The sequence below is a fragment of the Mauremys reevesii genome, linkage group 3, assembly GCF_016161935.1.
Source record: "Mauremys reevesii isolate NIE-2019 linkage group 3, ASM1616193v1, whole genome shotgun sequence".
NCBI classification, from domain to species: domain Eukaryota; kingdom Metazoa; phylum Chordata; order Testudines; family Geoemydidae; genus Mauremys; species Mauremys reevesii.
Window position 1 is genome coordinate 187,573,489 of NC_052625.1, and position 14,298 is coordinate 187,587,786.

The 14,298-nt window shown below is 40.6% G+C and overlaps 1 protein-coding gene across 10 annotated transcripts in view; it reads right to left on the bottom strand.

The window, feature by feature from the left end:
* Positions 1 to 684: 684 nt before the first annotated feature.
* Positions 685 to 14,298, bottom strand: part of PUM2 (pumilio RNA binding family member 2) — a 122,628-nt gene continuing 109,014 nt past the window's right edge. For 7 of the 10 annotated variants that reach the window (XM_039529591.1, XM_039529586.1, XM_039529590.1 and 4 more), the window contains 6 exons: positions 11,538 to 11,672; positions 11,140 to 11,277; positions 7,107 to 7,232; positions 6,367 to 6,488; positions 5,260 to 5,452; positions 685 to 2,421 (listed from right to left, as the gene is read on the bottom strand). In XM_039529591.1, coding sequence (XP_039385525.1) covers positions 2,290 to 2,421; positions 5,260 to 5,452; positions 6,367 to 6,488; positions 7,107 to 7,232; positions 11,140 to 11,277; positions 11,538 to 11,672 — 846 coding nt within the window. In that variant the 3' untranslated portion in view covers positions 685 to 2,289. The remainder of the gene's footprint in view (positions 2,422 to 5,259; positions 5,453 to 6,366; positions 6,489 to 7,106; positions 7,233 to 11,139; positions 11,278 to 11,537; positions 11,673 to 14,298) is intronic. The other 3 variants (XM_039529585.1, XM_039529589.1, XM_039529584.1) reach the window with 1 other exon arrangement.

Consider the following 14,298-nt stretch of genomic DNA (forward strand, 5'->3'; position numbering starts at 1 on the left):
TAGCAGAGAGGAAGTCTGGTGTTGAAAACTAACCTTCATGCAACAAATAACTGGAATGGAAATTAGAATTGTGCTTATGAAAAGTCAGAAGCAAACCATTAGATTACCGAGGAGGGTATTAATGACAGATCCACAGTCTCAGACATAGGCCAGACTAACCTCCAGCAAGCTGCTTTGTTAAAGTAATGCTACAAGAATACAACAAAAAGATATACAACACCTAAAATGTTATGCTGCAAGGAAACTTCTGTAGACTTTGATAGGAACAGTAAGACGACAGAACTCCATATATAAGATTATACCACTGCTGGTTCTTTTTTCCTCATCATCAGAGCCTTACCATAACAGACTTATGTCATCAGTGCTCAAAACATAGAATCCAATAGCTTGTAGATTAAAAAAAGTTATGCCATCAAAATTAATGTTCTACACAAAATACTTCAACAAAATACAAGCACTTTTTTCATCTTTCAGAAACTGAAAGTAAGCTTTTTTTCAAAATATTTCCATAGGCAAAGGATTAAAAAGGATTTTAATTATACACATATGGTCACAATTCTGCCTTAAAAAGATCATTGGGAAATGTACATAAGGCCGCTTGTAAATGTACATCATCTTCATGTTACTGTTACAATGTCATATGTCCAGAGAAAAAAATTGACAGTATCATACATATTTGCTTCAGGTTGGGAGTAGGCTATTCAAAAATACAGTACTCTTCTGTACAAAAAAATCATGCCACATTTATTAAGATGGAAGAAGCATTGGTTTCTCGGGTAACCAAATATTTCAGTCCATTTCTTGCTTACTATTCTTATTATCCTGACTTAAATTTTCAACTGATTCATTTCCCAAAATGTCCATATTAACAGAATCAACAGCTATGTTATAAAGAAAACATAATGTTTCTCACAATAGATAAAAAGAAAGCTGGTTCATATTTCTGAAACCATATAAAGATAGAATTTTTAAAAAATCACTCTTGATTTGTTGAAATAAATTTACATTATACAACACTATATGCCAAGGCAAAGAGGGGAGGGGGATATGAATATACACTAAAATGCAAATTTTTGTCCCCAAAGGGGGTAAAACAAATTACATTTACAGCATGAAGGTTTACAAATGTACATCTGTACAACCAAAGTAAGCATCACTACTAAATTAGCAAGGCTTGTAATAAACATCGAAACAAGAGATTTGTTTTCAAACTGTAAACTTACACCTATTAACTACACGTATACAATGCATATATTTATAGGAAGCAAAAAAGCTATCTGAATATTTAATCATGCTTACATGTTGAGCTATCAAGTTTACTGTTCAGTGGCCCCTTTTCTCCTCTATCAATACCTAATTTTTTGCATCTACTGTGAGAAAGCAAAATAAATGCTCAACACTTTCAAATCATGTCTTACAATTCTATATGCAAATAAAAAAAATACAAAACTCTACTCTTCCCGCACTGCGAAACTGAATGTAAAGTTAATGCAGGATTATTCTCTATTCAGACAGTACTTTATTGTATGGAAGTACCACCATGATTTTATTCCTCTACCTTGTACAACAATATATAAGTATATACACATCACTTTTTTTTTTTTTTAATACATTGCTAGAGAAAATATTAGGGCATTGCATTTCTAAAAAAATCATGGCCACAGCAAATGATGGATGCTTGTCTTTAAAGTTCCCATGGTTTTGTCAATCCCTACTTTAGTTTGCCATGCCCTTTTTTCTATTTGGATATGTTGTGAACCACCAAAATACAACTTAACTTTCTGTAACGTTAAATAATATTTATGCAGTTGATCAATTTTAATCTGATATAAAAGACTCCACACAGAGGGGGGAGGGGAAGGGGGGAAGACATTCTATTTACAACTCTAGAAACCTGTTGTGCTGTGATAGTGGGTAGACCTACCAGATTGCAAGCCAGTGTATTAAAAGAATAATGTACTTTTTCCCTTTAAAAACTATTTTTCAGTGACTTTACAAGGTAAAAATTTACAAAATATGTGACAGCTATTTTGATACAATTACATCATATACAGGCATTCTGTGCTTTGTCAGCAGTTCAATCTGATAGGTCTCCGGGCCAGGGCTGGAGATATTTTATAATTCACTCCCCAAAAATATACACAAGAACAATAAAAATTTTACAAATGGATGAACAGAGTCAATAAATAGATTTAAAAAAATCAGAACATTTATAGTTAAGTTGTGGGTTTTGATAATTCACAATGAAATTTTTCTTTTATTCAAGTTGCTGCCTGTATGTCTGGTCTTTTACAGCATCCCATTTGGTGGTCCTCCGATTGGCCCCAGATCAGCACTGTTCTTCAGGTAATATTTCTCTAACTTGGCCAGTATGTGTTTGCCATAGGTATATTTACGCAGAGTTGTAATGTGGGGTCGAATCTACAAGAAGAAAAATCTAGTTAACTTGTATCTAAAAATCTCTTAATGTTATCTACAATAAATGCTTCTTAATTTAAATATTTTCAAGTGGAGCCCTATATTTCAAAGGTTACAAAGAGTTTCCAGAAAGATTTAAAATTAGATTCTGAAGAACCAGAAGGCCAAGTGAGCCTTTTTCTTATTACAAGCATTTAATTCTACGCTTGTTTAGTATTGGCTATCCAAATTTAGTTTAATTTCTATTAAATATATTTGTCTTCATGTTGTTTATTTAAATTTGAAAAAATGAATTCAGAACATATCAATAAAAGAGAAAGAACGGTTAGTTTACTTTGTTAATTTTTTTCTGTTATGTGCCAACACCAGGAAGACAGCCATTCAATATGCCAAAGAGTAATCAGAGTTCAAGCACAATTACTTCAATGGCTATTGAACAGGGCACTATACAGGGTAACGTAGATTAATTGTGATTTTCTCTATCTCTAGATATTCTCAACTAAGAAGCTTGTCTGCATGTCAAGGAGGAGGAACTAAGGCTACATCTACACTGCACGCCTCTTGCAGTGGTGCATATGGTATGTGCAGAGCCGTAACTAGATATTTTTGCGCCCGAGGCAAGAATATAAAATTGCGCCCTCCCCCAGGGGCAGCTCTTTGGCAGCGGGTCCCTCTCTGTGGGAAGGGCCTGCCGCCGAATTGCCGCCGAAAAATGGATGAAGCGGTGGTGGTAGAGCCTGTGATTTTGGGGGATCAACTCATGATTTTTGACTGCTTGGGCTGGTAATGTTGCTTCCAAGATGGTCTTTGGTTCCAGTCCAGTTCCAATCCAGAGAGGGACTCACAGGTTAAGAGAGGAGGGAGGTGCTGGATATCAGCAGTGGCCACTAGGGATCAGCATGTGTCCTGAGAATGCTGGGAGTTCAGGCTTGCAGGGCAGGATCAGGGGTGGCAGATTTGTAGAAATTTTGGTGGTGCCCAGAACCTGCCCCCGCCCAAACTCCACCCCAACGCCCAAACCTCTGGGAGGGAGTAGGTCTGGGGTGCAAGCCTTAGGCTGGGGCAGGGGATTGGGGTGCAGGCTCTGGGAGGGAGTTTGGGGATGGGAGGGGTGCAGGGGTGAGGGCTGTGGCTGCAGATGAGAGGTTTGGACTGTGGGAGGAGCTCAGGGCAAGAGTAGGGGTGAGGGCTCTGGCTGGGACTGGGGGTGAGGTGTTTGGGGTGCTGGAGGGGCTCAGGCCTCGGGCAGAGGGTTGAGGATGCGGTGGGGGGTGAAAGCTCTGACTGGGGGTGTGGGCTCTGGGGTGGGGCAGGGCTGGGGATGAGTTTGGGGTGCAGGCAGGCTGCTCTGGGACAGGGGCCAGAGAGGACTCCCCCCCCCAGCCCTTCCCCTGCCCGCAGCAGTAAGCTCTGGGGGAGGAGCCTCCCCTTTCCTGCCCCCCCAGCAGCACACTCACCCCCACCACTGTCCCAGCATGTGCTCCTAGGGCCCCTCTCAGGTCCAGGAATCTCCCTCACCTCCCCCGTGGTGGGTGCCGGGGGGTGCTGCGTGCGCCTCCTCCCCTGCTGTTGCCCCTGACTGTAGCCTCACTAGGGGTGAGGGATGGGGCTGCCTCCTTGCCCAGCATGGGGCAGGAGCGGTGACTGCAGGCAGGGGGACCCCCTGTGCTGCTGGAGGGTCCCATTGGAAAATGAAACGGTCTGAGGGGGAAAGGCAGGCTCAGAGCCAGTCTGCCCTGGCATTGAGATGGGGGGCACTAGGACCCTGCAGCAGCAGTTGCTGCAGGGATTGGAAGCATGGAGCTGCTCTGCTCTGGGAAGGGGCAGGGTGGGGAAGCAAGTCGGGGCCGGGGGACACTCGGGGGAGGCACAGGGGGCAGCAGGTGTGGCGGGGGAGGGAGGGGGAAATCACCTGGGTTATAAATATCTCTGTGCCAGCCAGCGGCTTTTTTTTCCCCCTTTTTCCTCCACCACTTTCTGCACCCCTCGGCTTTGTGTGCCTGAGACAAGTGCCTCACTTGCCTTGCCCTTGTTACAGCATTGGGTGTGTGTAGCTACACACTCCAGCAAAAAGCAGGCTGTGGCCACACTGTGGTGCATGGCACATGTGTCAGGGCACGGCTCTGACAGAGGGGCGAAAGAGAGGAAAGGCTCAGCAGCAGTTTTCTCCTCTACCCCTCTCTGCCAGAGGCTTTCACTGTGGAAGGAAAAAGCTCCAGCAACTCCCCATGCCTGGAACCTGATGCAAGGAAAGACTCCGGCAACAGGGAGCTGCTGCAGTGCAGATGTATCTTAAGTGTGGAAATCTGGCATCTGGATTAGCTACTACTTGTGTGATAGGTGAGGATGACTCCTCCATTCATACTGGTGACTGTCACATGATGGAAGAAAATTTCAAAACTATTGATTTTCTAAAACGTATACTAACGTAAATGTATGACAAGAGCGTTGGATAGGAAATTTTTATGTTTTTTTAATATAAAAAGAGTCTTTTTAAAAAAAAATAGAAATTAGATTAATACTAGACAGAACTGTTAGGAGTTTTTTTCAAGGCCCAAAACATAAATCTGTAGAAGCTAAACGAATTGACAAAGATCCAATTATATCCTGCCTCACCAGATTATTAGACATTTAAAATAATTAAAAAGAGGATGTGCTTTTTATTTTACTAAGCCACAAATGCCCCTTTCCTGACAAGGGTAATAAACCTACAGGAAAGGTGGCTTCTAAAGAAGTTCAGGTAAATTCAGAAATATGTACAAAGAAGAGGTGGCAGGAAATGTGAGTATAGAAGAAAAAACCTTCCAAAGCTGATGAAGCCATATATAAGATATCAAGTACCTTGTGCATTATAATCTTCCGCTGTGCCGGTTCAGCCATATCAATCATCTTCTGAACGACATAGTTGGCATACTGGTCCTTCATCATGGTGTATAAGGCACTGTGAGGACCATCGTTCTGACAACAAACCTCGTCAATAAGTAAAGCTCTTTCAGCACGAGATGCGTGAGTTACACATTTTTCTACCACATTGCTGGGAAAAAAGATAAGGTAATTGTGTTTTATAGGTTGAAAAGGTTTTGACTATTCTTTTAGGGTATTACTTTATAATTTATTTGAACAGGGATTGGCACGTCTGAGTGTTTTATACATACATTATGACTGTGGTACTAAATATTGAAAGTGCATAATGTATACCAAAAGATAAATTTCCTTAGTTTTGAAAGGACTTTCTTTTTGTGTGGAAAAAAATATTGATAATCTGTATGTTTGAGATGGTCAACATTAGAGCTGGTAGAAGTTTTTCCAACTCAACATTCTTCTGTTGGAAAATGACTCGAATTCCAAATATTGTGTGAAACCTGCCTGGTTTCCTGCCAGCTCACCTGCCTCTCTTCTTCGCAGCCCAAGTTTACAGGCTCCTGACTCCTCATGCAGACTGATGGAGAGCAGAGAGCCTAAAAATCCCTCATTCCCAAGCCACCAGCTCCTTGGCAGCCCAGTTGGTGGGCTTACAAGGAGCCAAATATCTGGAAGCCCCAGCTCCCAAGCTCATGTCTCCTTGGCAGCCCTGGTTCTAAAAGTCCCTGATTCTACATCAGACTGCCTAGTGGGCTGCTGCGGAGCCAAGGCTTCCCTGGACCCACAGCTCCCCAAGGAGCTGGGTGGCTGGTTCCCCACCTGGCCAGCTCCCTGGGCTGATCTCTGGAAGGGCATGCTTCCCAGCTGCCAGCCATTTTGTGAACAATTCTGATGTTTTTTGTTCCACTACGGAACATTTCTTTTTATCAAAGTCTCACTTTTTTCTCTAGGCAAATTATTAATCAGCTTTGAATAAAGGCAAAATAATGAAATCCTTTCCTCAGCAACTGATGTAAATAAGTCAATTCCAAAACAACATTAAAAAGGTTAATGAACCTTTCTTTAACACTGAGAACATTGTAATACCTGGCAAATTTGTGCTGACTCAGAGCTAGAACTTTTCCTCTTATTTCTGAAACTATTTTACTTTTGTCTTCAGGACGACCATGCTCCAGCACATGTTGGATAACATAATTTCCATATTGATCCTGAAAATAAAAAAAGATTTCAGTTTTCTGATTGTGGTTCCATCCGAGGAACTCATATGGCTTATGCATTTTTGTATTCATTTAGAGAAATACAAGAGAAAAAATTAGTAATTGTAACTGACCAATACAAAATGATTAAAAGAGCACATCTGAAAAACATTTCACCAAGAATTATTCATGGTCCTTCTATGGATTTTAGGTCCAAAATCTGAACCATGCTAAAAATTGTGATTTGCCAAGGAATGACCACTATCTGATAAATCCGTGTAAAATTAATTCTACACATTCACCACCAATAAAGCCACCAATTTTGTAGTGGTCAAAAAACCTGCAAAAACTTCTGTAAGCTGATTCTACGGATGCTTTTAACTAACACTGTACCCTACACTATGCCAAAAGTGCTTAAACAAAGGTTTATCATCTCCACGTTCACTTATGCTTGTAAATAGAGTTGGAAGCTGGGAGGGGAATCAATGTTTGCTAAATCAAAAAAGGACATGTACATAAAAATGCCTAAGCAATTAAGAAATAAGAGCCAGTAATATAAAAGAAAATGAAATCTACAACAAAAAACAGAGTTGATAGTAATGTCATATTGAAACATAAGAGTACACTAACCTGCACAAGCTGTTCTGTGTGTTGATGCAATTCTTCTAAGATGGGCAAAGTCTGCTCAGCAGTGCAGTGCTCCAGAATACGCTGAATTACTCTGCAGCCATACGGATGAGTTGAAAGCACAAACACCTTAAAACAACAGGATTACAAATTTTGAAATTAGACATACTGAAGTTTACAAGAGTGCTGTAAATTACTTTTTGAAAACGAGTTATTGAATATTAGCAACTTCTCAAAGTACTGAAGTCTTCACAAAAGCGGTGTCTTCCAGCATTAGAAATTTCAGCCTCCAATCACATTCAGAGCCAGAGAAAGTCATAAGCACTAAAGATCTGTGCCTAGGACCCCAGCTCCTGGAGCCATCTGATTACATCAGCTTCTCAGTGGCAGCAGAAATGTTCTCTGGGTGCTGCCCACTCAGCTAAGCAGATACCCTAGCTACTGGTGTGAGTTTAACAGGGGCACTCCCACACGGCTGTTCCTGTTTTTCTTGATAGAAGGAAGGGGGACACTTGCCACCACTACTACATCATCTATGGGCAGACCCACAAGAGGCCCATGACATGATGTACTAGGGTCTCGGAGAGTCTTCATCTGCCCTGATCACATTTAAGAAAAAGATTTTTTTCACTCATGTTTCCTTATCTGGAATTTTATGTATTAACTGGATATTCTGGAATCTTATAAAACAGTTTTGAAATTCTGCAACTGATTATGCTATAAATTTTGCATTCCATCATATATACCAAGCCCACTGTTACATGCACATATTTGTAAGTATTTATTTAAAATATACAGCCACATCTTTGGCTTACTCTGGTTACTTAAATTCTTATCCAGACATGTCCTTGAAGGTTTGATTTAAGGGCTTAAATTTTTGTGTGATGGCCAGGATTGAACACAAAGACTTACACCTGGAAGTTTTGATTAATTCATGCACAAAGTTAATAAAGCTAGTCTGCAAATTATTAAATTATCAAATTATTGAACAATCAAATTGTAACCACCTAGAGGATAATAGGGTTGTAAGGAATAGTAAAAGCATGGATTTGTCAAAAACAAATCATGCCAAACCAACCTAATTTCCTTTGATAAGGTTAGTAGCCCAGTGAATAGGGGGAGAAGCAATAGATGTGATATATTCTGATTTTAGTAAGGCTTCTGACAGTCCCACGTGACATTCGTATAAGCCAACTAGGGAAATGTGGTCTAGATGAAATTGTTATAAGATGGGTGCACAACTGGTTGAAAGACAGTACTCAAAAAGTAGTCATCAATGGTTGTGTGTCAAACTGGGAACACATATCTAGTGGGATCTCACAGGGGTCAGTCCTGGGTCCGGAACTATTCATGTTTTCATTAAATGATTTGGATAATGGACTGAGGAGTAAAATTTTCAGATGACACCAAGCTGGGAGAAGTTGCAAGAGCCATGAAGGATAGGATTAGAATTTCAAACAACCTTGACAAACTGGAGAATTGGTCTGAATTTCAATAAAGATGAATTCAATAAAGACAAATACAAAGTACTTCAGTTAGGAAAGAAAATATCAAATGCATTACTACCCAATGGGGAGTAACAGGCTAGGTGGTAGTACTGCTGAAAAGGATCTAGCGGTTATAGTTAAGGCTATGTTTTAGTCATGGTATTTTTAGTAAAAGTCATGGACAGGTCACGGGCAGTAAACAAAAATTCACGGCCTGTGACTTGTCCATGACTTTTACTAAAAATAGCCGTGAATAAAACTTGGCCAAGGCTCCCAACCAATGGGAGCTGCGAAGCCAGCGCTCTGGGTGGAGAAAGCACAGAGCTGCCTGGCCACACCTCTGCCTAGCAGCTGAGAGAGGGGGATGTCGCAGCTTCCAGGAAGCCCCCCAGGTAAGCGCCGCCCAGAGCCCGCCTCACCCCACCCTCCTGCCCGCTCCCACACCCAACCTCCTGCCCGCTCCCACACCCTGCGTGGTGGCCCAAGAGTGCCCCAACAGTAGCCAGCGCGCCTGGCACAGGGGCTGCCTGAGCTGCCCGTGAGCCAGGCGCCCCGGCTACTGCAAAAGTCAAAGAGGTCACGGAAAGTCATGTAATCAGTGAATTTCCGTGACCTCCATGTCAAACTTGCAGCCTCAGTTATAGTGGATCATAAATTGAATACGAGTCAATAATGTAATGCAGCTGCAAAAAAAGGGTAATATCATTCTGGGGTGTATGAACTGGAGTGTCATATGCAAGACAGAGGTAATAGTCCTGCTCTACTCAGTACTGGTGAGGCCTCAGCTGGAGGAGTGTATCCAATTCTGGGCACCATACTTTAGGACATGTGGACAAACTGGACAGAGTCCAGAGAAGAGCAATACAAATAATAAAAGGTTCAGAAAACCTGACTTATGAGGAAAGGTTAAAAAAACTGGGCATGTTTAGTACTGAGAAAAGATGACTGAGGGGGGACCTGAAAACAGTCTTCAAAATTTATTAAGGGCTGTTATAAAGAGGATGGTGATCAACTGTTCTCCATGTGCGCTGAAGGTAGGACAAGTAGTAATTGGCTCAATCTGCACTAAGCGAGATTTAGCTTATATAATAGGAAAAACTGTCTTACTAAAAGGATATTTAAAGGACTGGAATAGGCTTCTAAAGGAGGTTGTGGAATCCTCATCATTGTAGTCTTTTAAGGACAGATTGGACAAACATCTGTCACCAATGGTCTAGGTTTACTTGCTCCTGTGTTAGCACAGGGGCCTGGTCTTGACTTCTTGAGGTTCCTTCCAGTCCTACATTTCTACGATTCCATGAAAGTTATCTTCTGTTACATTACAAAAGTGTTGTACGTTTTTCATTTTTTCAATTACTACATTATATTACATCTGGAATAATGCATGGCTCTCCAGTAAACAGTGTTACAATTTAGTCAAGGGCATCTTTTTATAAACCATTGAAACCAGCCCCTCCCACCCCTTTCCCTCCCAAATCATACTTTGATGTAAACAGCAAGGGGACTTGAAAAGTGAAATCAGCCATAATTTTCGTAAGTCATGGTATTGTTATTCAGAAGAAAAGGTTAATAACACAGAGAAAAAATATCCATCTCAGAACTGTGAAGTGTATGAGAGACAATGATATGTTGGGAGATTTTGTAAAGAAATGTGTTCGGTGCATCACTAAATAAAACCTAATAATCTGAATTAGTTGTACTTTTCAGACTAGACAAGTACTAGGTGGTCATACTAAAAGTTTATTTAGCTGCAGTGATTTCTGTATTGTCTTTAGTACTATATTAACCTTGTAATACAATTTCTTGGAAAAATTACCAGTGTCACCTTTCATATCAGACACTTTTACTAATCCAAGCTCAGAGAACATTTGATTTAATTTAATACAGGTATTTTATTAGAAGTGATTAGAATCAGGTGGATAACTTTGGAAGAAATCGCATGGTGTCAAGTATCAGGGGGTAGCCGTGTTAGTCTGTATCCACAAAAATATCAAGAAGCCTGGTGGCATGCTCAAATAAATCTGTTAGTCTTTAAGGTGCCACTGGACTCCTTGGTTTTTTTTGGAAGAAATTGCTACTACTTAAGGTAAAGCACATAGGAACAGATTGAGGAGAAATAAATCTCTCTTTGTAAGAGAGTCTGGGAATAACTGCAGTTACTTCTATTGCAATAAACAAAGATCAGAGATGGCCTTTGGTTAACTGAAATTATAAAATAGGACAAAGGAAACCTGATCATGTCAGTCTCTAAACTGGAATGAAAAACTTGACAATAAGCTGAGTATTTCTGCCATCAAATTCATAGCGCATCTGGTGTCCTTTTCAGAGGGCCTCATCCCCAATATACTCTCACTCTACATCACATTAACCATCTAATTCAAGGGTTTTATTTTTTTCAGTTAGGACAAAAAAAGTGATGTTACATGCTATGTTAATTTAAACGATACACCAATGGGCTGATAAATCTGTTTGGTATTTGCAAATTATACAGCAATCCTTGGGTCTATGATGCAACACCTAGATTAAAGTAGAGAAATGAATAACATTACCTGTCCTTTGAAAGCATCAATGATGAACTGGAGTGACTGTGGCTGGACACATTCAATACATTTTTGTACAACATGGTTTCCATTTTGATCTTTCACACATTTCAGAACATGACCATCCAACTCTTTCACCATTTCATTCTGCAAAAAATAAGGACACACTAAATTATCCACTTCTCTACACTGATGCTGTAGCAAAACTGCATTTTCGAATGTAATATTCCAATCTTTATGTTCACTGTAAATCTAGCCAGACAGATTATCTTTTTTATCTGAAGAATTACACTAATAAAAGATTCATTTTATTTCAAGCATATGTCAATAGTAAAAACTGAAAATCTTTAGAGAGTATGCAATGGATTTGTTGAAAATAAATACAAAAAAATACTGTTCTAACTTACAATTACCTGCTGGTCAGGTGAGATAGATTCTAATGCTTTCTGAATAACCCGACAACCATACATCTGTAGGGCTAATGGCAGAACATGACCACGTATGCGTGTTGCTAGGGCTAACTTTTGTTCCGGGCTTCCAAACTACAAGAAAACAAAAATGTTGTTAAACAAAAGCTGATGCATTGCAGTATGATGTAGTCTATTTGGCAGAAATCTAACTGTCACAGGGCTTGTCTCCGCTTACCGGGGGATCGATGTGCGGCGACCAATCCACGGGGGGTGGTGGTGGTGGTGGTGGGGGGTGGTGGTGTCGATTTAGCAGGTCTAGTGAAGACCCGCTAAATCGACCGCTAATCGCTCTCCCATCGACTCTGGTACTCCACCGGAACGAAAAGCATAAGGTAAATTGACAGGAGAGTTTCTCCCATTGACCCAGCGCAGTGTAGACACCGCAAATGGTTGACCTAAGGGGCAATCCTTTGCAATTTAACCACATCATGTGATCCCAATTTGCCAATGAACAACATTTTCAATGTGCTCTTTCAATGTCTCAGATTTGGTTCTGTCACTGCATCTTGACAAAATCATTCTAATAAACCTAATAAACTTAACAGATGAGCTTTTTTATAGGTAGCAAAAGGGCAGTAGCAGAGAAAGGTGTCAACTCTGGAGTGGCTCACTGAGGCCTCAAATGCCATGGAAAGCTTGTTGGTACCTTCCACACCTTGGGGAAGTTTGGAACTACCTAGGACCCATGAAGCAGAGCCAAAGTGTACCAGAACACTGGGTGTTTAGGTAACTGAGGACAAATAGAAGCATCAGGCAATTTAACCTGCATTTAGTACTTGAGAACCCCTTAGCTGTATCAATGGATTAGTGCTGTCTTTCTTGGGAACACTTTTGAGGCTAGGCCTGAATCAATTTAGGACAGCAAGATGAAATAACTACAAATCACGAACCACCATCTAATGTGACCACCTGCATAACAGGTGGTAAAATTTCAGTCAATAATTCTTGAGTTAAGCTCAATAATTTGTGGTTGAACTACAGAACACCTTTAAGATAACATCCAGTTTTTGTTTTAAGACTAAGTGAAAACAAATCTAAACCATATCCCTTGGGAAACTGTTCCAACAATTGTTTTCCCTGTTCAAAATTTGCAACTTATCCCCAATTTGAAGTTTTCTAGCTTCATCTTTCAGACTCTTGTTATGATTTTACCTACTACATTCAACAGCTCTATAATATCAGGTATCTTCTCCTGGCATATGTATTTATAGACCACAGTCAAGCTGCTTTTTATCTTTCTCTTTGAAAAATTAGCAGATTGAGAGACTAAAGCAGTTTAGCACAAGATGTATTTTCCAGACTTCAGAATAATTCCCATAGCTCTTTGATGAACACCCCCTAGCTTTTCTAACTTCACTTTTAAAGAAGTAAAAACACCAGAACCAAACACAATACTTGAACAGAGGTCTGAAATACTTTGTACAGAAGAGTATCACCTGCTTATGCATTCAAATTTTTTTGAGAGCCCTTTCAGTCACAGCACTGGACAGAGTTCATGTTCAGCTGGTTATCTACCATGGCTCATAAGTTCTTTTCAGAGCCACTGCTTTGCCAGAATGCAGTTCTATATTCTGAAAATATCCTTCTAATGATGTGCCCATGATTTTTTGGCCATCTCACTTTGTGGACTAATCTGCGCAGGGAAAAACCAGGAGCATGTGGTACACAGAAACTGCAAAAGCATGCAGACTTAACGTGCAAGGGAACGCTGCATTCCTTTTCAACACTCCATCTTGGCTGCTTCTGCAGCTCTACTTGGAGAAAGAAAAACCTTGGAAAGCATAGGAGCAGCTAGAAGCAGAGGCAGCTTGTAGAGGTTAGATGCTGTGATGGCATTCTCACTCAGTGGGTGGGCAAGTGTGTGTGGAAAGAATCTAAGCCTAGACCTATCATTCTGCAGAGATAATTTTTACCGGGGGGTGGGGGAAGAGAGAGGATGAGGGATATGAGCCTGCAGTGCAAAGCTATACAGGGAATTTGGATTCAGATAAATAAGATGGAACAAATTATCCCAGCTGCACAGAACTCTTAAACAAAACAACTGATGGGATGGAGTTGCAGTTGAAAGTACAGTACAGATCTAAGTGTAAAAATCCATACAAGAACACCATATGTTAACAAAAACACTCATATCTAGATATTTATTTAAGCAGTTGCTGTGATGTTTATCTTTAAAATGGCCTTAGTGGGCCAAAACAAACATTAACACTTCAAAGCATCAGCTAAGGATCTCTACATAGCCGCACTGAGCAACGCAACTGGACTTCTATGCCTCTATCTATAATAAAGTGGGTCTAAAACTGTATTTCCTGAACTGATTCTCAACACTGTTAAAACTTTAGGCTAACTAGTTTAAAAATAGTTCACCTGCAAAGTACGGATGAAGTAGCACCGTTTTTAAAGCAATTTTAGAAGTCATCTCTAACTAGTCAAGACAAAAAATTTTTTAAGCGATAAGGAAACTACTGTGTTCCCTTACAATAGGCAGGCAAACTGCACTCACCCTGCTTCCTGAAACACGATTATAGCCTAAGAGTGGAGAGGATAACAACTGTCAACAGGACGGGGCCATGCCAGGACACCACCACACAAGGAAAAACTCTCCCACTCTTCTTGGGGAGCACTGAAGAGAAAACACTGTCAAGTAGCCACCAGTATTAAAAAACATAGGTGCCATGGTAAGTGTACAATATCTGTT